Source organism: Populus euphratica, unplaced genomic scaffold, assembly GCF_000495115.2.
Source record: "Populus euphratica unplaced genomic scaffold, PopEup_1.0 scaffold55.1, whole genome shotgun sequence".
NCBI lineage: Eukaryota > Viridiplantae > Streptophyta > Magnoliopsida > Malpighiales > Salicaceae > Populus > Populus euphratica.
In genome coordinates, this window is record NW_011499921.1 from 720887 (window position 1) to 747498 (window position 26612).

The following is a 26612-nucleotide window of genomic DNA, read 5'->3' on the forward strand; positions in this document are numbered from 1 at the left end:
TTATCAAATAATTATTCTGAAAAAGAGAAAAATAATCTCACTCCAAATATAATTGTATTAACAGTTTTGTTGAATTAATATTTTTTAGAGGCTGCTTAAATAGTTTATTTATGTTTTAATTTGTGTGATTGCAATTGTTTTTTATTTAAAAATATATTAAAATAATATATTTTATATTTTAAAAATTATTTTTAATATTAGCATGTCAAAATGATCTAAAAATTTTAAAAAATATAATTTAAAGTAAAAAAATTTAAAAATTTTATTTTTTAAAATATTTTTAAAATAAAAAATAAATATGTTATTAAGTGAAACTGTAGGAAATGGCTAAAAAACATTAGTATCAATCTTTTTGGATGGGCCAACTTTACGGCCTAGAAAAGGCAATGTTGACTGTGAGATTGAAGCATTGATCCAGTACAAAAGGGTAAGTACGTATAAGAAGTCGTGTATTTTTTTAAAATTTTGAATTTTTTAAATATTTTTTATTTTAATATACTGTTGTCAAAAATAAATTTTAAAAAATAAAAAAAATATTATTTTAATATATTTTCAAATAAAAAATATTTTAAAAAATAATTTTTATCTTAATTTTTAATAATCACGAAAAGAACTAAATTTTTTTTTTTTGTTAAAAGTTGTTTTACGCTATCATAATTATGCTAGTAATGTCTATAGTTTAAAACTACTTAATTTATCCAAGGATTTTAAGTTAATTTCAAATGTAAAATAAAAAAAATATCAGCATTATAGATGCTTTTTTTGATAATATAAAATTTGTTAACTGAAAATAAAAGAAGAGATAATTCTTGAGACATATATACGCGATGAGGTTAAATCTTGTAGTTTTGATAGTTTTCAACGTAAAATATCTAAGAAAGGACAATCCCATTGCAGTCACATGTCTAATGTGAGGCTGCAGCTGAAGCTGAAGCTGCAACCATGTCAATGGTGAGGAGCGCAATGCCTAATGCTTCTGCAGTAGATGAAGCAAATCAAGAAGCTAGCGCGTGGAAATTGGCTTCAGGCAATTGAACAACATCATCTACAGTACTCCGGGAATTCCATGATAAGAGACATTCTAGATATTGGATGCTCTGTAGGTGAGCACATGATTTCTGGCTGATAAGTTTCCTTCTGCGAATGTCGCCGTAAGTTCGATCTTCAATTTTTTACGAGATCACTTTAACAGTCCTGTACATATGAGCAATGGAGCTAAGATGCTCCCAAGTTGTTTGGCTGAAACTTGCTCATTTTTTCGTATGTGGATGTGGATCCCAACCTGCAGGAGCTGGAGCCTTTCTTCTTTCTGTAGCAAATTCAAGGGAAAGAAGACAGAATTATCCATAGAAAGAATCCTGCTAAATGGGCGCATGCTAAGGCGGAAGACACAGGCTTTCCATCCCAACTTTTGATCTTGTTTCCATTTCATATGTGGTATGTGCAGTTCTGTAAAGCTGTATGCTTCTCAAAGCTCTGGAAATGCAATGAAAGTTTTGATTAAACACGATACCTTTTCTTCAGTGGCCATCCATGCATTCCCAATAGTCTAAAGCTGTACATGGTAGACTGGAGTATAATTAGCCTCGGAAGAAAGCAAATAAAGCTGTTGGAGTTTGACATTTGGGAATTTATTAATAAAGGACCCAAGATTTTGTTTACGATTCAAGCATTGATCAGGATTTGAACTCTGGAAACGTATTTGTGGATCAAGAAAGGAAAACACTGGTTTATAACATGTTGCCTGATAACAAGATCACCCTCACAGCAATTGGTTTCCAAATGTAGTTGAAAGCTCGTTTGATTTGTATTCGAAAAGCTCTTTGTGCGTAATATACGAAGATACTTATGCTTCCAGCTCCCTGAAATACATGCAGCTTCATGAATTTCCTGAGAGCAATAGTAAAAATTCTGCAGGAAGCATCCAGGCTACTTCGCTCTGGAGGCTCAATTGTTGGCTCTCCTATAAAAAAAAGAATTGGGAAATAACATAAGAGAAAAGAATTTAAAAAATAGTGTAATTTTGACTCAATTACCATTAAAAAAACACAGTTTTATTAACAACAACTGCTATTTAATAAAACGCTTGTAAAGTTTTTTATTAATCAACTATTACTACCATTAGCATTCAGGCTACTTTGCCCCGGAGGCACAATTGCGGTGTGTCAGGTTAATCAGTAAGCATTCATGGCTATATAATTCAGTCATAATAACTCTCCTGCTGCTGTATCATTATTAATCTGGTGTTTTCTGCTCTCTCATGCAGCCGAAGCTAAAGATTCCTCAGGTATGTTTCCAATGCCACCATAGCATACTGTAGATTTATCTGTGTAATTGTGCTGTGTGTTATGGATATATCAATCATCAAATCACAAACTTGAGAGTCATTCAAGAGATCTACAAAAGCCGAGGCTTAAGATTCTGTGTGATAGAAATTATTTTTGAGAATATTTTTTATTTAAAAATATATTTAAATAATATTTTTTTAATTTAAAGTTTATTTTTAATATCGGTGAATCAAAATAATGATAACATAAACAATTAATTTTTTTAAAATAAAATATTTTAAAATTTTAAAAATATCTTTTAAATACAAAAACAACAGACTTGAAAATATAACGATGTTAAATACTCGGTAAAAAAACGCTTTATCGTCTTTATAATTCTAAGCGACTCGAATCTGAATTAATCAAAGCCTTTTCGAAAACCGGATGCTCTTTGGAAAATAAAAACAGCACGTTCCATGGTCAAGCCAGTTAGGTTGGATATTCCTGGTGGACAAACCACTGATGCTTCCTTAGAAATCAAGCAACTACTACACCAAACTCCCATGTTGACCCCATCATGACCGTCCAATATTTAACCACAGCCCTCGATCTGACCTAAAATTTAATGGCGCAGATACATTAAAGGTTACCCAATCTAACGGTGCAGATTACTTGCACTTGCAACTCATGTTCTCTGTCATTGCACAAGCAGGGGAAAACCCACAGACAAATTCCCTCTTGAAACTCAATTTCCTTGTTTCTTAAACACCCCCTTGTATTCTTTTTTCTTAAATTCCGGTAAAGCTCCGAACTTTACCTCAGTGAGCTCACATCTTCATTTAACCTATCCTTGTTTCTGTATCAAAATTTAATCTTTCTCTCGTGAGATCATGGAGAAAGTAGAGAAGGCACCGAATGATATTGAGAGTGAAGAAACTGAAGCTATAGAGCTCATTCTCTTTCAAGTCTCTGAATGTTATGTTTATATGGTAACTTTCTCTCTCTGTATGTGTATCTGTGTGCATGTGCTGTGCTGTCTTTTGATTTATGTATAGTTGATTTCTCTTGTGATTTTGCGAATGGGTTTTTGAGATTTGTGGTAATTAATGATCTTTTGAGTTTTTTGTGTATGACCAGCCTTGAAAGGCCATTCCTTTTCCCAGGAACTTGTCCTTAAAAGAAATTTTGATTTTCAGATAGGAGAACAGAACTTAGATTTCAGTTGTTGTAGTTAACTAAAGTGGGAATTTGGATCTGGGTTTTGCTCATTTTAGTGGGAAAAATTATTGTTGAGAATTGTCTTACAATCAAGAATTGAAACGTCAGAACAAGTGGCAATCAGCAGCATTTTTCTTTTTTTGATGAGTTGCAAGAAGATAACTGTATCAAATATGATAAATTTATGTGAATTGTGTTTTAGAAGTTCTCAGTTGGGCTTTTGGGGATTGCTTTACTGTTCTAAAAGAAACATCATTGATTAAAGGTCCTTGCTTTTTGTACTTGTGGACTGAGTATTGACGGTGTTAATAATTGATAGGGCAAAATCTATGAAGAGACAATCTTGGCTGTCTTTATTAGTGATTTTCTGTTGTTCATATTCTGATAGTGGGAATTAGCAGTGTCATTTGCAATTAAAGATGTGTAATAGAAATAGTGGTATTTCCATGGCAGATATTATCATGGTCAAATAAGAAGTGGTATCTAAAAGTCTGAAGCTGCAGATCTTGCACCTAGAAGTAATTACGGGCTGATACTTAAAGGAATGAGGCTGATTTAGAGAGATCTGGTTATAGAAAATTTTAATTTGTTGGAAAGAATTAAATGGTGCATGGGCATCTCAAAAACTTATATTTCTAGTTTGATAATATGTTTTTGGATCATGTCAACTAAGGGCCAAGGAAAGGGCTATTTTCTCCCCTTTCCAGTATACTGTCTTTATTATTGACCGCCTTCCTTTCCCTTTTCCTTGCATTTTGTTTCTAACAGGGAGTTGATTATGGTTGGTTAGAATCCAAATATAGTCAAACTTCCTTAATTTGTTTGAATCTGAAAATTTACAATCTTGTTCCCTAAAGCACAGGTCCTATGACTTGGTCCTTCTGTTGGAAGTAAAAGACTCATAGTTCATATTGTCATGTTGCTTTTATGTATCTGATACCTGTTTTCCCATTGCTCTTTAATACATGTTTTAAAGTGCTGCCATGGCATTAATTTCTTGTACATATCTGTTTTCTAGTCTTCATACGTATTGCAGATGTATGGAAGTTTACATGTTCAAATATCTATACAAGTCTAAGATGTTTGATATGATCTTTTAGACTTTTAATTGAACTCAAATTTCCAATATGTTAACATTTATGCTAACTTTCTGCTCTCGGCTGTTTATGTAGGAAGTCAGCTGCAAATCCATCAAAATTTGATCCTTTTTTTTTTTTGTTTTTATTTACTTCTTTCTTTGTTTTTTTAAACCACCCAGAGTATTGTATTATGTCACTGAGGCAAATGATTACACGACACGTACTGATCAGCTGCATCATATAATTTGCCACTTATTTTCTGTGTGATCTAAATCACACATAATGTAGTTTTTTGTAGATCAAGCCAATTCAAACTAGATAACAGTTGCTAAGCTACTTTCATTTCTTTTTTCTGCAGATACCTCCTAGGAAAAGTGCTGCTTCTTACAGGTTTTTTCTCAGCTTGTCTTTATGATGCCTGATATAGATTTTGATCAGAAATTTTATAAATGATGTCTTTCATACAATATTCATTTTATAAAAGTGCTATTTTCTTATTGTGAACTAAGCAGAAGTTAATTTATTCAATTTGTATTGTTGCTCAGATCCTCTAGTAGAAATTGTGTCCATCAACCTAGTTAGGATTTGGACTTTATTTGTCACGCTTGACCAAATTAGGATATACTTGCACAAAGAGTTTTTCAAAGAGGAATTGTGGACAAAATGAATTTTTTCCTTTTGAGAAATAAAAGATACACAGCAGAACAACAAAGCATCTGAAATTACTAGAAAGATTTTCTTATATGCATGGGAATTTTAGGTTTGGAAAATTATATTCAAGTACTGAGTTTGATTTCTAAAAGAAACTTAATATCTAAATTCACCTTCATAAACACAACCTGTTATAAAATCCAGTCACTTCATATCCTTCCTATGTTTTTTCCTGCAATCAAATGTAGCCAGTCAGACAATGCGATTGCTTAGTTGAATCTATGGACTATATCTGCTGCTTAAACTTGGTTTTACATATTGTATGAATATTTATATCTCTTGAAGTGTATTCCAGGGCTGATGAATGGGATGTTAACAAATGGGCCTGGGAAGGGACTTTGAAAGTCATTAGTAAGGGTGAAGAGTGCATTATCAGACTTGAAGATAAAACCACAGGTTAGATTATCTCTGAATCGCTACGATGCAGAAAATGGTATATAGTGTCTTTGTTTGATGAACTTTGCTGTGTCTCTTATGCTTTGATTTAATTTATATAGGTGAATTATATGCCCGGGCATTTTTGAGAAATGGGGATCTACATCCAGTGGAACCTGTACTTGATAGCAGCAGGTTAAGCCCATTTCTCACTGAATCTTAAGCATATCTTTGTTGCATCACTGATTCTACTGATAAGAGGAATGAAATATGCCCTATATTCATAAAGTTAATTCATTCTGTTTAACCTGAGGTTGGCTCTTAGCTTCTAACTGAATTCCCATATAACTGTGTTTTGAGAGGATGTCTTTTCTTTTGCAGATATTTTGTTCTTCGAATAGAGGAAAATATTGGTGAGCTACCATGCCTGCCTCTTGGTTCAAGTTCTACATTAACTGAAGATTCTACTTCTATACTGTTGTTGTTATCTGTTTTTTAAAAAGAATCCCATGTGTGCAAACTCTATTTGAAACACTCTTTATGGTGATAAATTTGTTCTTCAAGGCTGGGATAAATATAACTTGATGCATTGATGTTCTTCATATGGTGTCCTGAAAGAACCCAGAAACCTGCATTTAATGGGTTCTTATTCACCTATTCATGATTAAGCAAAAGATCTCCACACACAGTCATGTGCTGATATTCAGATTTTATGATATTGACCAACAGACTTTGATTCTTATGAAAATTGTTCTTAGGGAAGATTTTGTGTGTGTGTGTGTGTGCATTATTCTCCTTTCCTTTAGTCAGATTCTTTTTCAATTTCTTTACTAAATTAGTTTTTTGGAATCATGCAGGTGGTCGCCTTAGGCATGCATTTATTGGCATAGGATTTAGAGAAAGAGCAGAAGCTTATGACTTCCAGGCAGCACTGCACGATCACATGAAGTATGTTAAAACCCATAAGTGCATTTTGTACCTTTTCAATACAAGGATCACACCCCACAGATTCTTTGAATTTGAGCTGTTAATGCATTCAGTTTATTCTCATATAGAGATAATATTCCCACTTGCATAAAGTTGATTAATGTAGGCATTCTCTTATGTTGTCTATTAAAGATATCTGGACAAGAAGAAAACTGCGGAAGAGATGGAGCAGCATTTTCAAACAACTTCCTCGGTGGATTACAGTTTAAAAGAAGGGGAAACTATTGTACTCCAAATAAAAAATGTAAGCTCGTTGGCATCCTCATTTCCCAAATGTGTATAGATACGTTATGCATCCTAATGTTTGTAATGAAATTTACTCTTTCTGGTATGACAGAAACCTAGAGGTAGTGTGAAGTCCAAGATTTTTGAGCAGGGTCTGAACAATCTGTCATTGGAGGAAAACAGTGGTCGAAAAGAACCCTTGCTTAGTATCAGACCGCCTCCGCCTCCCCCAGCACCGCTTTCACCTGCTACAAGTGTACAGAATTCTCCATCAAACTTGCCACCAAAAATTACTCTTGAAGGAACTTCTACTGAAAAGTCCCCATGCTTGACGAAGGATGAAGCAGAACAACAACAACATTTGCCTGACAATGAAAGCTCACAAGATATACAAGATGATGATTTTGGAGATTTTCAGGCAGCTGGTTGATGTGGACTACAAATTGACGTGTTTATAATAAAATTCCTCGATTTTATTCTTGTTTTTGTGGGACTGGTGTTTTCAAGGATTTAGATAGAGATCCAGCTGGGTTTTGGTTATCATGGTTTGTGAAATATGCTGTAAATATTACGGGAAGTGGAGATACCTAACCGACCTCATCATGCTGCTAAGATTGATTTACCTCTCTCTCTGAAATGCAGCCTAATTATAAGAGGGCTCATGCGCAGTCAAGATCCGTAAAATTAACCCTCAAGCTCTGTTCATAATGGTACCAGCTGAAAAATGTTCTCACAATGTTTGGATCACTGCTCTTGGGGCTCAGAATCTGTGGTGAGTGAGTTTATTTTTTATTGGAAAGAATTGAGCCTGAAATTATGGGGGGGAAATACCAAATTAAAAGGTCATCTTGTTAATTTTTTTTGTCCTGTTTTTGCATTCCAATCCTTTATCTTTTAATTTGAAAAAATAAATAATATAGTTTGATTTTTCAAGTAATGATCTTATTATAAGTTAATGTACAGATTTTTGACAAGTGGCATAGGGTTTAAAATAATTAGTTGAATAGAATCAAGGAAAAATTCCAATAATAATAGTAATAATACAAGCATGCTGTTAACCTATTTTTAACGGTTAAATACATGAATGATGAACATATGGTTACTTAACTAAAAAAATAAAAATAGATAAAAGTATATAAATTTAAATAAATGTAGTTCTTTATATATAGAATTCATAAAAAGATTTGTATAAAAGTAGAATAACAAAGCACATCATTAATTCATTAAAATATATATATATATATATATATAAAGATTATGTTTAATAATAATAATAATAATAAAATTTTTTTCATGAATTAATTTTTTTTTAACATTAATGTTTTCTTAATCCAGTTCATGAGGTAGTTTGTTTCATGAATTAATTTTTTCTTAATCCAGTTCATGAGGTAGTTTGAGGAAGTCTCCTAATTGAAAAGTTTTGATCATAAGTTTTTATTGTCTCTCTCTTTACGAATGAACCTTCAAATTGGTTAAACCAATTGGTCAATGCCATCATTTAAAGCTCAGAACTAAAAATTTGTTACACCAACCTACGCAAAAGAATTGGACTTTTACAGTATATATTCCGAAGATTTCTTGCTTCCAAGTTAAAACTATTAAAGCCTAATTTGTTGTTCGTTCAAGATTCCCAAAAGTTTCCCTGCTTATTTTTAAATTATAATTTTATTTGTTTAATAATATTATTATTTTTTAAATCAGTTTTAATCATTTGAAATTAATTTAATTGACAAACGAGTAAGTGGACTTTTCAATTAAGATTTTCATTGTTTTTGTTTCTTTTATTTGTTAATATTTAGTTGGGCTCGACAGGAGATTCTCTAACAGGCCGAACTGGATCCAAAGTACCAACTAACTCTATCTTGTTGGATTTCATTCATGGTACACACAACCAAGTTGCAAGTTGCTAGCTATCATTTTCATGGGGACCCACCAAACCAAGAAAGTTATTAGAAGCAATCCATTGTTCATACTTTTTCAGAAATTAGTAATTTCTTCTTCTTTTTAATCTCCTTACACGTTTCAATCAAGAAGCCGTTTCAATTTTCATGTCTAATCTTTGATTCCTTTTCGTTTTCATCTTCTTTTTGTTTTCAAAATATAAAGAGATAAAAAAGAGTTTTGGGTCCACGTAGAACTGTTGAAGTCTGAGCTCAAATGGAGCTTTATTTATTTAAAGTGTTTCTATGGATGATCGAAGAGGTTTTGGCTTCTGATACTTGAAAAAAAAAAAAGGAAGAGAGAGAGACGGGGGGTTTAGGCTTCTGGGCATCACTAACTTGGCCTTTTACACCAAGTAAGTTCTCTCCATATTTTTAATTCTCAAAGTCTACAGTCTTTATTTTCTTCTGTTTGCTTTTTCTCGAAAGGGTTACTCAAAATTAGCTATTCTTCAAAAGGGTTTTCTTTTCTTTGATCATCAACTTTTATGAAGCACTGCTTTTGTGTTGAAGTTTGGTTCTTTTCTCTCATGCTTGTTTTTTGAGTTTGGTTTTTTAGGTGAGTATTATGCACTGATCTATTTTATTTTACTACTATTTTTTTATTTTTTTTTATCGATGACCAGTTTTATAAGGTAAGTGTACTACTTTTTTTCTAAGGGAAATTTGAACGCCACAACAATAACTCTTAATTGACACTCCACGTTTTGAGTTATCTTCTTATGTCCAAGGAATTGCTTGGAGGGTTATAAATGAATTTCAAATTTATAGACTTTTAGGTGTGTTAAGTGTATAGATTTATATGGATAATGTTTATACAACCGGGTGCAAGAATTTAATATAATTTTTATGTCGGTCCAATACATTATTGATGTAAGGTTTTGATTTTGAGCTTAGATTAAACAAAAAATCTTTTAAATTATTGATGTAAAGTTTGCTTCTGCAGTTTTCTTTTTTGTGCTGATGTTTGTTTCTGTAGTTGTTTTTATATTTCTTTCTTTTAATGAGTGAAAATTGAGGTTATTTGAAGAGTATAGTCAAGGCAAAAGAGCAGGGAGCTGGTTTTTTTTCCCCCCACTAACTGAATATTTGTTTAAATTCTGGCAGAAAATAGAATCTGAGAGGATTGCAATCATTCTATTAAGATACAAACTGGAAGAAGTCTAACACCTGTTGCTGCAGGGCAAATTTGTGATCAATATGGACCTGAAAGGGATAACATGGGTTGGTGATTTTTATCAGAAGTTTGAAGCTAGATTGTTGGAAGTGGAAGAAATTATGTGCGAGGTATCTCCTTTTACATAATTTGACCTGAAACTAATAACTTATAGCTCAAGGCCAGTCCAAGGGCTGTATTCCTCAACTGCCGACATGGGAGACTGGTTGGCAGCTGGAAGCAGCAAGAACAGTGCAGTTTCTTCCAAAGCTACTGTTGTACTATTGTGGCTTTCTTATGAGATTGGCCTTTACCATTTTTTATTTATTTCTTGGAAAGAGATTGATGATGATATCTCCTTTGAACTCTTATATTTGATGTGTGTTTCCTTTCCGGGTGTTACCTATTTATTTTCTCCATCCAGTTGTTGATGGCTTGATTGATATGTCACTGGGAATTGAGTAATTGACTTGTCTAAAGCTAGTTATTTCCTCTGGCTACTTGTATTATTTGGGATTGAGGCTTGGTTGTTGTTTTGGACAGGAAGCAGTTAAATATGTGGAAAATCAGATGCAGACTGTTAGTGGTAATGTGAGGAAATTCTATTCGGATGTCATTCAAGATTTGTGCTCTCCAGATTCAGAGGATCCTGCAAATGGGGCAGTCTCTAAGTTGCCTGTAGATTTGGGAACAGCTGATGTTGGGGTCCACTTGAAAACAGATGATGGTGCGAAAGAAACATGTGAGAAGGCTGATGATTTGAGGATGTTGACTGGGTATTCAAAGATGGTTACTGATAATGGTCCTGACCGTCTCCCAGTACGGGAAAGGATTTCTATCAGAAGAATTTCAAGGCAACATAGTAAAGGAAGTCTGTCCAATAAATCAAACCTGGGTATGCATGAAAACTCTAATTGCAAGACTGTGTCTCCAAAAGAGACATCAGGGATCACCACTCCTTCGAGTAAACATCTGATTGGATGCTCAACAATTTCAGAACATTCTGATCAAAATCTGGAAGCATCTTGTGACTGGAATGCAAGACTTATAACTCCAGGGTCTGTTGAAGTTACAGAGCATTTCTCCATAGAAAAAAGTAAAAAAGAGATTGAAAATGCTAGGGAGCACATGCTTGATATTTCATTCTATAAACCATCATTGGATATGGGTAGTATCACTGAAATTGGCAAGCATGAAGGAACAGAAAGGAGGCCTTCCAGCATCAACCTATTAGAAGAATCAAATGGTGAGATTTCTGCACCATTCTTTCTGATTATTTACTTTTTCCAATCCTTGTAGAATGTTCTCTTTTGACTTCTTGTTGGCAGCTGCAGGTGTTTGTTTGAACAATGGGTTGGTTTCTATGACAGACTTTTCTGCAAATGGGAATATGCAGACTAACAAATTTGCATACGAGGAGGATTTTGTGTCTAATTCAGGTATGCTTCTGTTGCATTTCTGCACTTAAAAATACATGCAGCAGATATAATGCAATCACTAAAAATACATGTAGCAGATATAATGATGTCAAAAAAAAATTCTCTCTTTCCCATTCAACCTGGCAATCTGTGCACTCTCAAGACTGCTAAATAGCGTATATTCGTATCTTGTTTCTGTAGCACAGATGTTGGTGTAATGTTCTTGAGTTATGGCTGTTGTGTTTTCAAGGAAGGATTGATCTGCTTAGCTGTTAGCATTATATAATTTTTTTTCCTGTTATTTTCTTGGTTACTACATTAGCATTGTACAAACATAATACTGCAACAAGGGTACATAAATCTTCATGTATCCACAGTTGATCATGTTCTTTGTTTCCTGATGTTTTGGATTAGACAAAGGCCATTATACCTAGTTTAAACATTGAAAAAGTTGTATAAAACCTGATTCCAGTTATTATCCAGTGTCAATCATGACATAAGTTTCTTTACATTATTTCATTTGAATTTTCAAACACAATGGATTGATTGACATAAACTTTATTTTGGTTAATATAGTACCTCATTTTATGCGGTGCTCATGAGTGTTGTATGGTTGAGTGTAATTCCATGGATTATATCCATTTGACAAATCTTAATTTCTGTTATATGTAGTATCTAACTCTCTTACCCTGTAGCCAATCATGTCCACAGTCTCTGAAATTCAAGATCTTACATTTGAAAATAGATAAAAGGGATAAACTTGTTTCCTTCCCACCCATATTGTGTAAAATTCTTTTTTCCTTTGCTAAACCCATATTTCTGTCCTTCGTGTCCAAAAGTTGTGAATTTTTATTCTAGCTCATTAATGGTGGTTAGATATCAAAACTTGGAATATTTGTTCCTGAAAAATTAATCCCTTAGGCTAAGCCTCCATTGCTTGTGTTCAAATGGTAATGTCCAGGCCTTGCAAGCACAAGGGTATGGGTTTGAATTTTGAGGCAGCTTTTTTATGCAAACTGCTGGAGGATAGCATTTGTTTCGATGCTCACCTCTAGGATCACATTCTGGTGAAGCCTTGATGGATTAATGCCTTTACTTAATTTTCAGATTAATGGCTTTTATCTTTATAAGTTTCAGGGATCTGTTTTTTCGGTCATTTAGGATTGAGCAATTTGTTCATTCATATGATCAAGCTTGCATGAAAATGCAAGTACTCTGTTTATTTGGTAAAATATGTGTGTATGTTTTGTTTTGCTTAAATATTTTAGAGGGACTGGTGGACCACTTATTAGGGTACTTGGATTGGCCTTAAATTTATGGCCTACCATGACTATCTTTGACTCACTAGTCTGATAAGGAATGGTAAGGTTAATGTTATTATAGAAACAGAGATGAGTGGTTCTAGAGCGTAGACACCTGAACGTCATTGTATCTGGAAGTCATTGCATCTCTACTTCTGATTGTGTCTGGAAGGGTGTCTATTTCTTTTGGATGGTTCTGTTTATTTCTGTTGAAATACTCATTTGTCATGAATTGGAATTCCTGGCTACAGTACAGCTTATGATTAAGATTAAAAATAGGTTGCACCTCTCTTAACTTTGTCTCTTTCTTTAATTAAATTTCTAACATTTAACGGAAAAACAAATGGAAAGAGAGAACAAAGTTCAATTATCAGCACTATTTATGTGAATGTTAAGTCGTCTCTGAAAGCATTGAATTCATAATGAACATTCCATGATGCCAGATGAAACTTGCAAATCTAAAATTTATAACAATTAAGTTTACAAAAATTTAAAAAAAAAAAACATGGAAAAAGTGCTCATGCATGCATCTCGGGGTTGGTGTTAAAATTTATAACAATTAAGTTTACAAAAATTTAAAAAAAAACATGGAAAAAGTGATCATGCATGAATCTCGGGGTTGGTGTGTTGGCCTAATAACAGCTTCTCAAGTCAATCCTGTTTAGGCATCTATATTTTCCAAAGTCCATTTTCTCCAAATTTTCATTCTGTATATATGATTTATAAACACTGGTTTTTCCTATTGTCTTGTTAATTTATATACTCACTGATGTTGGTCTAAACTTGCTGGAAGTTCAGATGAATGGGGCATAGATTCAGACAAAGATGGTGCCCTCATTGAAGAGGATATGGAAATCATCCAACAAATAGACAAGGCTCAGCTTGAGGAAACCTGTATTTTGATGAATGGAGTTGAACTTGATGCTCCTCGTGAAGGAAAAAACAAGCCTTACAAGGTAACCTCTCTACTCCATTTACTTGATCGATCATGAACATTCTTGCTTTCTCTCTCCTTGTAAAATATTTCTCTAAACATTCTTGTTTAGAAGAAGATTCGGGATGTTTTTGGTTCAAGAAAGAGGTCAGTGAGGAAGGAATATGAGCAGCTTGCTGTACAGTTCAGAAGGGATCCAAAATCCAATCAAGAAGAGGGTAAAACAAGTTTAAGGGCAACTCTGCCTATAAAGGAAGCAAACAGATCCTCTTCTCATGATCCCTCTGAATCAGAATGGGAGCTTGTCTAGATACCAGTAGTGTTTAGTATTAGTAACGCATCCGTACGTGTATATAAATGTTGAATGGGGTGATTAGGATGTTGTGCCAGATGTTAATAATGATTGCCTTGTTTCTCTCAACCCTTATTCCCCTCTGCATGCATTCTTTTCTTCCCGAGTGCTGAAGTCGGTAAACGGCAGAGATTAAAAAAAAAAAAAAACCCTGATCTATAATGGAGAAATTTGTGAAGTTATATTTAGTTATTTTATGATATCCTCGCATCATGGGGACACAAGTATTTACCTTGTATGGCCTGTGAGTATTGTGAATGCCTTGAGTTCCAAGCCAAACCACTTGAAGGAATTGATTATTTCCTTCCTCCATGAAGTTTCAGTTGTTTTAAGAGCTGCAAGATTTGCTACATGTGAATTTCTTGAAATTTGTTGTTAGTAATTCTAAAACCAAGGCACAATACAGCTCTGGAGGATACCTAGATTGTAGGCAATTGATGAAGATAGTGCAGACTAATAACAAGTTAAATGATCTGATAATAATAAACCTAGACACATCACAAGTCTTGCTGAATGTCAAACAGCCAAATGTGAGGAAATTGCAGTGTCCAAGACCACGGATACATGCAAGAGCTTGTTCCATGTACCACGATGAGCCTTTGTTTTTGCTGTTGCAGATCAGTTTTCAAAGGCCCGTGTTGCTTTCTTGCATACAAAGCTGGATGTGCATCTCTTCTGTACTCTTGATAGCTTGGTATTGTTCAGGTATCTCACTGAGATCATCTTGCTTCCAATTGTTTTCTCAATAGTTTCTTTTGCTGGGTCAGGAAATGCACACATAGATTCAACCATGATGGTTCGTGTTTTATTGTAACACTGGTGTTGTGGTGATATGCCACAGAAAACGATGGTTGTTTTGGTCGCATCAAGGTGGCGATTGATCCAATGAGGCCAAGTCCTAATGCCTTCATTGAATGCAGATTCAGTCATCTCCTCTGCTAATTTTCCTTGTTATTGGAACAAACCCCACCTGCAAAAGTTGACATCCACTTTGACATTATTTGTCTTTCAAATTCATTATAGTTTACTAGAAACTTACGGCTTGAGCTTCCCACTATAAACCCACCAAGTCATGGCCACTGTTGAAAACCATGGCATCGTCTCCCCGCCACTTTTGGGCTAAGGGCGACAGTTTGTCAAGAAGCCTTAGAACTCTGCTCCCGTTTCTTTACTCCTAAAATGGGCTCAACAAAACTCCGGTAACAGGAGTAAAATCCTACGTTTCAAGTGTTTCTCGAGTTGATAAATGGTTATAATTCAACTAATCTCCTACTAAGAATCACTAGAGGATTTGAAACAGAGTAAAATATTGTAATCTTACCTTTGCTTTGAAGACCTTATAGACACTGCTTCCATCAATATGAGCTGAAGAAGAAGATATGGCAGAATGAAGAAGGGAAGCTAGAGGTTCCCATTGGTTTCTGTTGAGGGAATCTCCAACTATTATCACCATCTTTCATCTTAAAGCCCCTCCAACATGTCCATGCCATTAAACATTGAATACAAATCTTTGTTAAAAAGAACACTAAAAATGCACTTGTTAATAATTTTCTGGCTTATTAAAAATAAGTGTTTTCAGCCCTTCAACTTGTATATATATAAGTTGAAGGGCTGAAAACACCAAGTGCTTTCAGCCCTTCAACTTATATATATAAGTTGAAGGGCTGAAAACACTTGTTTTTAATAAGCCAGAAAATTGGCTTCAAACACCTATCATCAAGGAGAAAAATTAGAGTGAAAAGGAGACCAGAAGCATAAAACAAAAAGAAAGCATACCTATGCTTGTAGATAAATTAGCATCAGATTGCAGTAAACAATTAACCAAATTATAAACACATCTAGATGATAAATTAAATCTTTTTAGTATAGTGTTTAACACGGGATTTCACAGGACAAGAAAACAGCAATGAACATTAATATGTTTGGTTGGTTGAAGAGATAAATTACAACTGATAATCCAAACTTTTAATGCTCTAAACTCACAACACTTCCAAAACTCCTAGGATAGCATTTGATTAGTGTTTGGAAATAAAAAGAATGGGGACAAATGAGGCATCTTTACATTTCATTTTTTTAAAATATATAAATTTATTCTAAAACTATCTTATTAAGGGATTTATTTTCAAAGTACGAATTTTTTTTTTTAATGCTACCCTATGAAAGAAATTACAACTCTTAAGGCGAGTCATCTGTCCTCTATGATGGCCAAGAAAAGGAAGAAATTAGTATTTTGATTGGATTTATTATCGAAAAATTAACAATGTTAGAGGTAGCATGATCCTGCCAAGACTAAAGACTACAATTACTTTCAACTCAATTATTAAATACTAAAAAATCATTTCTTTTAGGTTATTTTTTTTTGTCTTGTACCATAAAAACACATTTAGATAGTTGAGAAAAATATTTAGCCACATATCAGAGCAGACTGCACGGTACACCACTACCAGGCCATCTAAATCAAATGCAATTTGCCGGTTGATCTAAGCACGGGAGGTGTCTTCATCTTCCTAAACAAGTGCATATAGATTCATAAAGCAATCAAACTAAGAGGAACATTAGCATACTATATATAGAGGTTTTCGGCGTATGTGCAGCTCATTCATTTCTAGTTCAAGCAGATTAACTACATCATCTAGATAAACCATGGTTTCGATATGCAAAAGGCAATGTATCATCGCATTTATCCTCATCTTGGGAACGTGGGCTTATGAAGTAGCATCTCGGGAGCTCCAAGAGCCATCCATGTCTGCCAGGCATGAGCAATGGATGGCAACTTTTGGAAAGGTCTATGCAGATGCTGCAGAGAAAGAAAGACGGTTCGAGATATTCAAGGACAATGTTGAATACATAGAATCGTTCAATACTGCTGGAAACAAACCTTATAAGCTAAGTGTTAATAAATTTGCAGACCTAACCACTGAAGAGCTCAAGGTCGCCCGTAATGGCTATAGGAGGCCACTTCAGACAAGGCCAATGAAAGTAACATCATTCGAGTATGAAAATGTTACCGCTGTTCCTGCCACCATGGACTGGAGAAAGAAAGGTGCCGTTACTCCTATCAAGGACCAAGGCCAGTGTGGTAAGCTTTATTAGTGAACCAAACATTGCCCCCTGCCGCTGATTTTATGCTAAATACTAGATCTTGCATGTTCATGAATTAATGTCATCATTGTTGTGCTGATTTTGTTTGGAACAAAAACAGGCAGCTGCTGGGCCTTTTCCACCGTAGCAGCTACCGAGGGCATCAATCAACTTACCACAGGTAAATTGGTCTCCCTATCTGAGCAAGAGCTTGTAGACTGCGACACCCAAGGTGAGGATCAAGGATGCGAGGGTGGTCTCATGGAAGATGGTTTCGAATTCATAATCAAGAACCATGGCATCACATCTGAAGCTAACTACCCTTACCAGGCAGCAGATGGGACTTGCAACTCAAAAAAGGAGGCATCCCACATAGCCAAAATAACTGGCTATGAAAGTGTTCCGGCTAACAGCGAGGCAGCATTATTGAAGGCTGTGGCCAATCAGCCAATTTCTGTTTCCATTGATGCAGGAGGCTCTGACTTTCAATTCTATTCAAGTGGTGTTTTCACAGGACAGTGTGGAACTGAGCTGGACCATGGCGTTACAGCAGTTGGTTATGGCGAAACTAGTGACGGTACCAAATATTGGCTTGTCAAGAATTCATGGGGCACCAGCTGGGGTGAGGAAGGATACATAAGGATGCAGAGAGACGTAGATGCCGAGGAAGGTCTCTGTGGCATAGCCATGGACTCTTCTTATCCAACTGCCTAAATATATAGCCATGGTCTCGATCACCTTGTCAATATGATTATCCTCTAGCTCGCAAAAATTCTCTATAAAATCTATGATGTGTGAATGAATATGTTTACCAATATTGTCTGGTGCCATTCATATTAAAAAAAGTATCCTGCTTCCTTTTTCTTTTTTTTCGGTGAAGTAATTGGGACTTTTAAATGTTTGTTCGCCAATATTAGATAGCATATTAAATTGGTGAAGGTTCTATATTCTTAAGTTATGGCGGATCTTCGGAAGATATGAAAGAACAATATCATAATTGAATATTTCCATCGAAAGATTTATGCATTATTGGACAAGAGTGACCAAGATCGAGCACTATTTTTATATGACTAAAAAAAAAAAGAAATTGAAATTTAATAACTTTATTATTAGAAATTATAAAAAATGCTTAGATTTTTTCTCCCCCTCTTGTTGATAAGCATGGTTTACGGGTTACTAGCAAGCTGATGATATTTTCTCAGGCACCTTTTCTGGCATTAAAAGGCACCATTTCAATATTTAATGGAATGTAATAAGTTCAGATTATTTAAAATGTCTAGAAAACATATATATTTATTGTTGGGCCGGACATGTCAAATTATGCAAAAACTACTAAAATTAATCTAGCTAATTGGATTTTAATAGATCAAGCATTGACTAATTAACAAGAAAAACCCTAATTTACAGGGTTTGAACTTTGAATTCCCACTTTTTAAAATTAACAAGAAAAACCACTTTATCATTTATTGTTTATGATTTATTTATTTGTTACATATCTTATTTATATTATAATATAAACAACTTAACAATCTATAATTAGTGATCTTATTTATTACATCTCGCGCGACATGGTGGTTAGAACAAAGCTTTTTCGAACATGATGGTTAGAACAAAGCTTTTTCGAAGTGAAAAAAATACTTAGAAATTGATAATGTGTCTCATAAAACAAATAGACTTTAATTATGATTTAATTATGAATTGAATAATATTTTTATTTAATATCAAGATAGAAAAATATTTGATCAACTTAGGTTAATTTAGACTAACTTGTTAAATTCATATGAGTAATCTTAAAAAAAAATTAAAAATTCTAATTTTAAATTAACTCAATATTGAAGAAAGAAATCAATATAAAAACAACATTTAACTAAAAAAAAATCTATGTAAAATCGAGTGAACCAAACAAACTCGTAATACAAGTTATGCACATCATTAAATTCAATAAATTTTTTTATCTCATAAATTATTTTTTATTTAATTATATGACAATAATAAAGAGCATGCTGATTTTTTTTGTTTGAAACAATTTTTTAAATAATAAAAAATCATAATAGGCACGTGGGGTGGAGATAACAAAAATAGACAATTTATAGTAAATGATAAAATTGCATTATTTTAGATTTAACTTAAATAAAATAAAAAAATAGATCATTAATAACAAATGATGAAATTGTATTTTTTAGATCATTAATAACAAATTAATAACAAATGATGAAATTGTATTTTTTAAATAAAATAAAATTGAGGGGCATAAAAAGATTTTAAAAAAGAATAACAAATAATAACTAGGATATTGCGAATTAACACATTCAATCTATGATCCGACTTACGGACTTACTCTAGTTCAATAAATTTTTTTATTAATTTCTTAATGTATATATAAAATAAAAAAATAATAATAAAAAGATTAAAAAGAGCTTAAACACATGGGCCTTCCAGCACAACCCACATATCTAGGCCTACTTTTATATTTTAAAAAAAATTATTAAAGTGGTAGACGACTTATAGCTTGTCTTAATTTTTTTTTAAAAGACAGTAGACGATGTGTCATCTGTTTTCTATAAAATTTGACAACTAGAGATCACCAAAAAAATAGGACCTCAATTTGTTTTGCTTTAAAATTTATTTTCAACCCATTTTTTACCCAAAAACATATAGAAATGGTAAACCTATCAATGACATAAAGAAAAAACTAAAATAAAAAACTAACTCATACCCAAAAAAATTCTTGTGGTTAGATTTATCTCCTTTAGCAAACTAACTTATACCCAAAAATATTCTTGTGGTTAGATTTATCTCCTTTAGCGAGGAGAAAAAAAAAAGCATCTATGTGAGATTCCCTTCATGAAATGAAACTCATTGACATTGATTTCAACCATTTTATGGTATAGTTGTTGACAATAATCACTTTTTTTCTCTATGCTAGAATTTAGTAGCTCTGTTTCTCTCTCTCTCTTTTAAGAAGAACTGAAAATAAGAGAAAAAAATGTTGGTACTAAAATTAAATTTTTAACAACAAAAGGAACCAATCATCGATAAACCAAAAAAGATGGGGAGATCAAAATAAACTTTTTGTATGAAATTCAAAGTCACGAGACCTATTTTACTTGTTTGTTTCACTTTAATCCTCTGTTTTTCAATCCATTCATCTCTTAAAAAAATACAATTGGGTGCTAATTTGAGTTCAAAAGGGCTTATTTGTGCAAAAACAAAGTTTGAAGATCAATATAAAAAAATTAAAGAAAATGTATTATTCTAATTCATAATAATTTATGAAAGAATGAATATCAGACTTTCAATATTAAAAACGCAATATGATTTAGTTTTTTTTTTCTTTTTATTAATCTAGAAGCTTGATTTAATCATTGTGTTTTACAATTCAAATTCAATTTTATTGTTTGAAAGAAGATAAGGTTTTCACATTTCCCAATTGTAAGCCCAAAGCTTTTTAATGCATATGAATTAATTATTTTAATAATAACAATAAGTATTGAATTTAGCATGTATGTCAAAGATTCTATTGTTGTAAAAAATTTTCCACATTAAGAAGCAATATGGACTCTTTAGATACAAACATGATTTGAAGATAGTTTTGTTGTTGTAATCAAGTTTTTATAGAATTTATTTTGGAATAATAGAAATAAATATAATCTAAAATTATTTTTAATTGCCAAAATTTATCATTCAAAATATTTTTATCGCCAAAACTTATATATAGTGAAAAAGAACTTATTTTATCAAATAATTTAGTATTATCACTTGATTTTTTTTAAATGAATAACATGAACTTTATCACATGTTCTTTTATGCTTTTAATTACTAAAAAGCGTTTTTTATGTTTTTTTGGCTACCAGACTTTATGTGTGAGCTCTTGTATTTTTTTTAATCAATTTTAGTTAAAATAATAAATTTGAAATTTTTAGATGAATTGTACTTCACTTTTTATATGAAAACTAAATTGTCTTAATTGGTTAACTTGTTTTATACTTAACCTTTCGCCATAACTATTTTTCTTTAAAATTGTGATATATTCGTTCCTAATAAGATGAAGAAGGCTCCAAAAATTTCAAAATACTTGACTCTATTTGCTTATGAGAGTAACATGTGTAATTTATTCACCTTATTATACCACATTTTTATTTAATGAGAAATAACATACAAGCTTAAATTTTATAATATTTGATGCTTACAAATTCTCTACTCTAAAAATTTTATTATTATTTTCATAATTTTTAAAAAAATTTAAACTATTTCATACTACTGAGATAGATTATTTTCACCAAGCCCAACTTTATTATAATCTTCTTTATTATAAAAGTGCACGTTATACGTAAATAGCAAGATAATATTGGGTGTGAGTAATTAAAATTTTTAATCTTAATCATTAAAAAAATTGTGAGTACAATTTTTTATAAAATTAATTATATAAAAAGATTAGTGTATTGGTAAAGTCTCACTTATTAAAAAAATTATAAATTAATATTAAATATTTAGATAAAGATTCAAAGAGTGGACTAGATGATTGTTTGAAGCCCTATAAACTAGGTATCTCTTTCTTGCTTTCCATTGCATTTTATTTATGCTGAAATTATAATAATTAAATTTCTTAAAAGAATCAGACTTTCAATTAATATCTAATTCATTTTTTTTAGAAGCTATTTTAGAATTTCATTTTACACTAATCAACTTCACAATTATTTTTAGAGCACCAATACATAAAACTTCACCAAAACATTTCCTTTCTGATGTTTGTTTGCGCACATTAACACTATTATCCCATTAAATAATTGAATCATCCGCGCGAAGGTGATCAATGTACAACCATCAAACATTTCCTATATTTTTTTTTTTTTTTTGTCTTGTACCATAAAAACGCATATAGATAGTTGAGAAAACATTTAGCCATATATCAGAGCAGACTGCACGGTACACCACTACCAGGCCATCTAAATCAAATGCAATTTGCCGGTTGATCTAAGCACGGGAGGTGTCTTCATCTTCCTAAACAAGTGCGTATAGATTCATAAAGCAATCAGATTAACAGGAACATTAACATACTATATATAGACGTTTTCTGCGTATGTGTAGCTCATTCATTTCTAGTTCAAGCAGATTAACTACATCATCTAGATAAACCATGGTTTCGATATGCAAAAGGCAATGTATCATCGCATTTATCCTCATCTTGGGAACGTGGGCTTATGAAGTAGCATCTCGGGAGCTCCAAGAGCCATCCATGTCTGCCAGGCATGAGCAATGGATGGCAACTTTTGGAAAGGTCTATGCAGATGCTGCAGAGAAAGAAAGACGGTTCGAGATTTTCAAGGACAATGTTGAATACATAGAATCGTTCAATACTGCTGGAAACAAACCTTATAAGCTAAGTGTTAATAAATTTGCAGAGCCATGGTCTAGATCTACGGCACGCTCCTTCAATATGTTTATCTTATAGCGTGCAAAAATTCCCTGTAAAATCTATGATGTGTGAATGAATACGTTTACCAATATTTTCTGGTGCCATTCATTTTCATATAATTAAAAAGAAGAAGAAGGGACTAGTGCTTTACTTTGTATTAAGATTCACTGCAATGTAGATTATTACAGCGTAGCCAATTAAGTGAAAATTGGGGGTTGTCTTTTCATAATGTTAATTTGGCATTATCAAATTTACTAGGAGTAAATTTTTTTTAATTATTATTATTATAACATGTTAAAAAAAAATTTAATTATTATTATTATAACATGTTAAAATGACTTAATTATACTAAAAAATAAATCGGCATCGTTTTAGTCTTTTCTATCTTTTGAAAAAAATTATAAAATGAATAAAGCATCCTTAAAACAAAATTTACTAAAACTAGATTTCATAAGCTAATAAACTATTTCTTATATTAATTATGGTTTTTCTTTTTTACAATCAAGTGCATTGAAAGACAATATAGTGTTTTAATAAAGATAAATATCATTATAAAAAATTACTAATCTATGTATTTCTTTCCTTAATATATGGGTAATGTCCATCAACTTTAAGTGACTAGTACGGTGTTTCCTAACACTCAAATACTAATTTTTAGAATGATATTGAAATTTTATTGGTATTTTTTTATATCTGATTGATGCGTATGGATGACGTATCTCTAATTTAATATTTATAATTTTTATTTTTTTTCTCTTCAATTCCCACATGAAATTGTTTATATTTTTGTATCACCTTTTCAGTTCGTTTTTTTTTTTTAAGAATTAGTTCAATTTTTTAATTATTTATTTTATTTGAAATAATTTATAAAATTAAAATTATTTTTTATTTAATCCTTTGATTTTTTTTATCTATTATAATTAGTTCTCATTCTTTTAATTACATTTTTTTTTGTCTTTTTATCCTATTCTTTATTTTTTTAATTTATCAACTTCATTCCTTATTATATTATTTCACTTAATTTTTCCACATGATTTGGTCTTCATTATTATTATTTATTTATTTTAAAAGATTGAGAATTTTACTTCATAATTTTTTTAAGTATTATTATTTTTTAGAAGATTGAGAATTTTACTTTATAATTTTTTTAAGTTTATTTTTGATAAATTAACTTTTTCTAATAATCCTAGTTAGTTTATTTTTTATAAATTAACTTTTTCTAATAATCCTAGTTATATGTTTTAAAAACGAATCCGATTTAAACTAAGTCATTGCTAAGTAAGATGGTATATTATAGAATTGTGCTACTAAAAAATATTGCTTAGAAACACACACAAACACACAATCAAATTCATCTCTAATTTGTATTAAAACGTATTGGAAAAGAAATGCTGGTGATATGTTTTAATACACTTTAGAGATTAATTTAATTCTATAGGTAGAAAAAGGGATTTTGATATAATTTTCATGAATTGATCTACCATATGCATGTTCATAATAAAGATTTCCATTCCTACATCTCTTAACCCTCTCTCTCTCTCTCTCTCTCTCTCTCTCTCTCTCTATTCTAAGTATTAATTTGATCTATTCAATTTCCTTATTCAATATTTTAGCATGATTCTTCATTTTTTTTCTTTTTCTTTAAAGCAAGAGATGGATTCTTGATAGGAAGTCAGCAAAAGAGTGAAAATTCACATAAATTTTTGTTATTCTATTGCGGCGAGACCAAAACAAAGTAGCCGCTGCAATAACAGTACTCTGATGGAGTAATTATTTTATTTTTTTGTGTATATTTGTAATTCTTATGTCATTAATAATTAAATTAGTATCAGTATTAATATTTAATTCAAAATTAAATTCATTATCTAAGTATTATTATTAATCAAGGTTTTTAATAATGTTGAGATTTAAACAAAATACAAATTAGTCACCGTAGAAAATATTCACTTGGCAAAATTAGGTGTCTATTTTTTAAAATATCAATATTTTAATATATTAAAAAATTATATAAATTATATCTTAAAATATACAATAAAGACTACTAAATCACAAACAGCCTCTTCATTTCATTAATCAACTATTCAATTCAATGTAGGTGCCCTTCTTGAACTTTCAAATCAATACATCACCGCAAAAAACAATAAGCTGCCTAACAATTTGAACACGGTTCTTTTTTTTTTAATCTGATAGAAGGCTAGAACACGAGATCTTTAGAAACAATAAAAGATTTTACTGCTAGTTTAAACACAGTTTAATGAAGATTCCAAGATCCTGCCAAAACTGAAGACTCAACTATAATTGAGTTCTGAATAAATACATCACCGCAAAACATTTTCTCCTAGTTCGTCTTGTTTTGTAACATAAAAAACAGAGTATATTGCACAGAACGCTACCTGGCCTTCTAAATCATTTGCAATTTGCCGGTTAGTCCAGGCATCAGAGATGTCTTCATTTTCCAAAACTAGTGGATAAAGCAATCAAATAGGAACATTGGCATGCTATATATAGAGATCGGCTGCGTATGTGCACATCATTCATTCCAAATTAATACAAGTTTTATACATATTATAGATAATTCATGGCTTCCATATGCAAAAGGCAATGTTTCTTTGCAATCTTCCTCATTTTGGGAACGTGGGCATGCCAAGTTACTCCTCGTGAGCTCCAAGAGCCATCCATGTCTGCCAGGCATGAGCAATGGATGGCAACTTTTGGAAAGGTCTATGCAGATGCTGCAGAGAAAGAAAGACGGTTCGAGATATTCAAGGACAATGTTGAATACATAGAATCATTCAATACTGCCGGAAACAAACCGTATAAGCTAAGTGTTAATAAATTTGCAGACCTAACCAATGAAGAGCTCAAGATCGCCCGTAATGGCTATAGGAGGCCACTTCAGACAAGGCCAATGAAAGTAACATCATTCGAGTATGAAAATGTTACCGCTGTTCCTGCCACCATGGACTGGAGAAAGAAAGGTGCAGTTACTCCTATCAAGGACCAAGGACAGTGTGGTAAGCTCTATTATTGCTCCAAGCATTCCCCCCTCACCTCTGATTTTATGCTTAATACTAGATCTTGCTTGTATATGTATAAATGTTATCATTGATGCTGATTGTTTTTGGAACAAAAACAGGCAGCTGCTGGGCCTTTTCCACCGTAGCAGCTACCGAGGGCATCAATCAACTTACCACAGGTAAATTGGTCTCCCTATCTGAGCAAGAGCTTGTAGACTGCGACACCCAAGGTGAGGATCAAGGATGCGAGGGTGGTCTCATGGAAGATGGTTTTGAATTCATAATCAAGAACCATGGCATCACATCTGAAGCTAACTACCCTTACCAGGCAGCAGATGGGACTTGCAACTCAAAAAAGGAGGCATCCCACATAGCCAAAATAACTGGCTATGAAAGTGTTCCGGCTAACAGTGAGGCAGCATTGTTGAAGGCCGTGGCCAATCAGCCAATTTCTGTTTCCATTGATGCAGGAGGATCTGACTTTCAATTCTATTCAAGTGGTGTTTTCACAGGACAGTGTGGAACTGAGCTGGACCATGGCGTGACAGCAGTTGGCTATGGAGAAACTAGTGACGGTACCAAATATTGGCTTTTCAAGAATTCATGGGGCACTAGCTGGGGCGAGGCAGGATACATAAGGATGCAGAGAGACATCGATGCCGAAGAAGGTCTGTGTGGCATAGCCATGGACTCCTCTTATCCAACTGCTTAAGGTTCAAGCATATACCCATGGTTTCTGAGGCATAATCCTTGTCCCATGCATCTGTATTTTCATGTATAAAAAAGCTTCGTAAAAATCTCTCTTGGAGTGTGAATTTATGAATTCTGTTATGATTAATGTTTGTTTATATATATATATGAAGTATATCCTAAGTTGTGCTTCTTTATATATAAAAAAAATATTGACGATCCATTTTCATTTATGCGGGAGAGGAGAAGAATAATTCCTCGTATGTTATTTCAAACCAAGATTTTTAAGATGGACTTTGTACAGCCCATGTCACTCTTCTGAAGGAGGCCCGGCCTTCTAAAAAGCCCAGCCCAATATGCTTAACTGCTGTCTGTTGAAACTTGAAAGGCATGGAGGAAGCCTGTTTATCCAAAAAGAACCCAGAAGAAGCTTTCCGGCTACAGA

At 32.6% G+C, this 26612-nt stretch overlaps 4 protein-coding genes across 9 annotated transcripts; all 4 read left to right on the forward strand.

Moving 5' to 3' along the window:
- The first annotated feature begins 2934 nt into the window (after positions 1 to 2934).
- LOC105135158 (uncharacterized protein At1g03900-like) lies at positions 2935 to 7499 on the forward strand. Its single transcript, XM_011039900.1, has 8 exons — positions 2935 to 3256; positions 4923 to 4954; positions 5571 to 5671; positions 5773 to 5845; positions 6032 to 6063; positions 6508 to 6598; positions 6770 to 6881; positions 6975 to 7499. Exons 1-8 carry the CDS (start codon positions 3158 to 3160, stop codon positions 7290 to 7292), a joined length of 858 nt encoding a protein of 285 aa, XP_011038202.1. The 5' UTR covers positions 2935 to 3157; the 3' UTR covers positions 7293 to 7499.
- A 1328-nt stretch (positions 7500 to 8827) lies between these two features.
- On the forward strand, positions 8828 to 15206 carry LOC105135160 (uncharacterized). 6 transcript variants are annotated; one of them, XM_011039905.1, is made up of 7 exons: positions 8828 to 9158; positions 9910 to 10089; positions 10502 to 11204; positions 11287 to 11397; positions 13476 to 13633; positions 14581 to 14668; positions 14805 to 15206. In XM_011039905.1, the coding sequence occupies exons 2-7, from the start codon at positions 10003 to 10005 to the stop codon at positions 14903 to 14905; spliced, it is 1248 nt and encodes a 415-aa protein (XP_011038207.1). In that variant the 5' UTR covers positions 8828 to 9158; positions 9910 to 10002; the 3' UTR covers positions 14906 to 15206. The 6 variants fall into 6 exon arrangements, with proteins under 6 accessions (XP_011038207.1, XP_011038209.1, XP_011038205.1 ...); XM_011039907.1 differs by having other exon boundaries at positions 14581 to 14657; positions 14731 to 14884; XM_011039903.1 differs by lacking the exons at positions 14581 to 14668; positions 14805 to 15206 and adding an exon at positions 13727 to 14279 and having other exon boundaries at positions 8831 to 9158.
- An 877-nt stretch (positions 15207 to 16083) lies between these two features.
- LOC105135162 (senescence-specific cysteine protease SAG39-like) lies at positions 16084 to 17865 on the forward strand. The gene is made up of 2 exons (XM_011039909.1): positions 16084 to 17042; positions 17166 to 17865. The coding sequence occupies exons 1-2, from the start codon at positions 16607 to 16609 to the stop codon at positions 17756 to 17758; spliced, it is 1029 nt and encodes a 342-aa protein (XP_011038211.1). The 5' UTR covers positions 16084 to 16606; the 3' UTR covers positions 17759 to 17865.
- A 7097-nt stretch (positions 17866 to 24962) lies between these two features.
- On the forward strand, positions 24963 to 26189 carry LOC105135161 (senescence-specific cysteine protease SAG39-like). Its single transcript, XM_011039908.1, has 2 exons — positions 24963 to 25474; positions 25597 to 26189. Exons 1-2 carry the CDS (start codon positions 25039 to 25041, stop codon positions 26187 to 26189), a joined length of 1029 nt encoding a protein of 342 aa, XP_011038210.1. The 5' UTR covers positions 24963 to 25038.
- The last annotated feature ends 423 nt before the right edge of the window (positions 26190 to 26612 follow it).

What these genes read in the sequence shown, in the direction of transcription:
- LOC105135161 (XM_011039908.1), top strand. Translation starts at nt 25,039, where the DNA reads ATGGCTTCCATATGCAAAAGGCAATGTTTCTTTGCAATCTTCCTCATT. An exon ending in CAAGGACCAAGGACAGTGTG is followed by an intron (nt 25,475 to 25,596) that starts GTAAGCTCTATT and finishes GAACAAAAACAG; the next exon opens with GCAGCTGCTGGGCCTTTTCC.
- LOC105135160 (XM_011039902.1), top strand. Translation starts at nt 10,003, where the DNA reads ATGGACCTGAAAGGGATAACATGGGTTGGTGATTTTTATCAGAAGTTT. An exon ending in TGGAAGAAATTATGTGCGAG is followed by an intron (nt 10,090 to 10,501) that starts GTATCTCCTTTT and finishes TGTTTTGGACAG; the next exon opens with GAAGCAGTTAAATATGTGGA. An exon ending in CCTATTAGAAGAATCAAATG is followed by an intron (nt 11,205 to 11,286) that starts GTGAGATTTCTG and finishes TCTTGTTGGCAG; the next exon opens with CTGCAGGTGTTTGTTTGAAC.
- LOC105135162 (XM_011039909.1), top strand. Translation starts at nt 16,607, where the DNA reads ATGGTTTCGATATGCAAAAGGCAATGTATCATCGCATTTATCCTCATC. An exon ending in CAAGGACCAAGGCCAGTGTG is followed by an intron (nt 17,043 to 17,165) that starts GTAAGCTTTATT and finishes GAACAAAAACAG; the next exon opens with GCAGCTGCTGGGCCTTTTCC.
- LOC105135158 (XM_011039900.1), top strand. Translation starts at nt 3,158, where the DNA reads ATGGAGAAAGTAGAGAAGGCACCGAATGATATTGAGAGTGAAGAAACT. An exon ending in CTGAATGTTATGTTTATATG is followed by an intron (nt 3,257 to 4,922) that starts GTAACTTTCTCT and finishes TTTTTTCTGCAG; the next exon opens with ATACCTCCTAGGAAAAGTGC. An exon ending in TTGTACTCCAAATAAAAAAT is followed by an intron (nt 6,882 to 6,974) that starts GTAAGCTCGTTG and finishes CTGGTATGACAG; the next exon opens with AAACCTAGAGGTAGTGTGAA.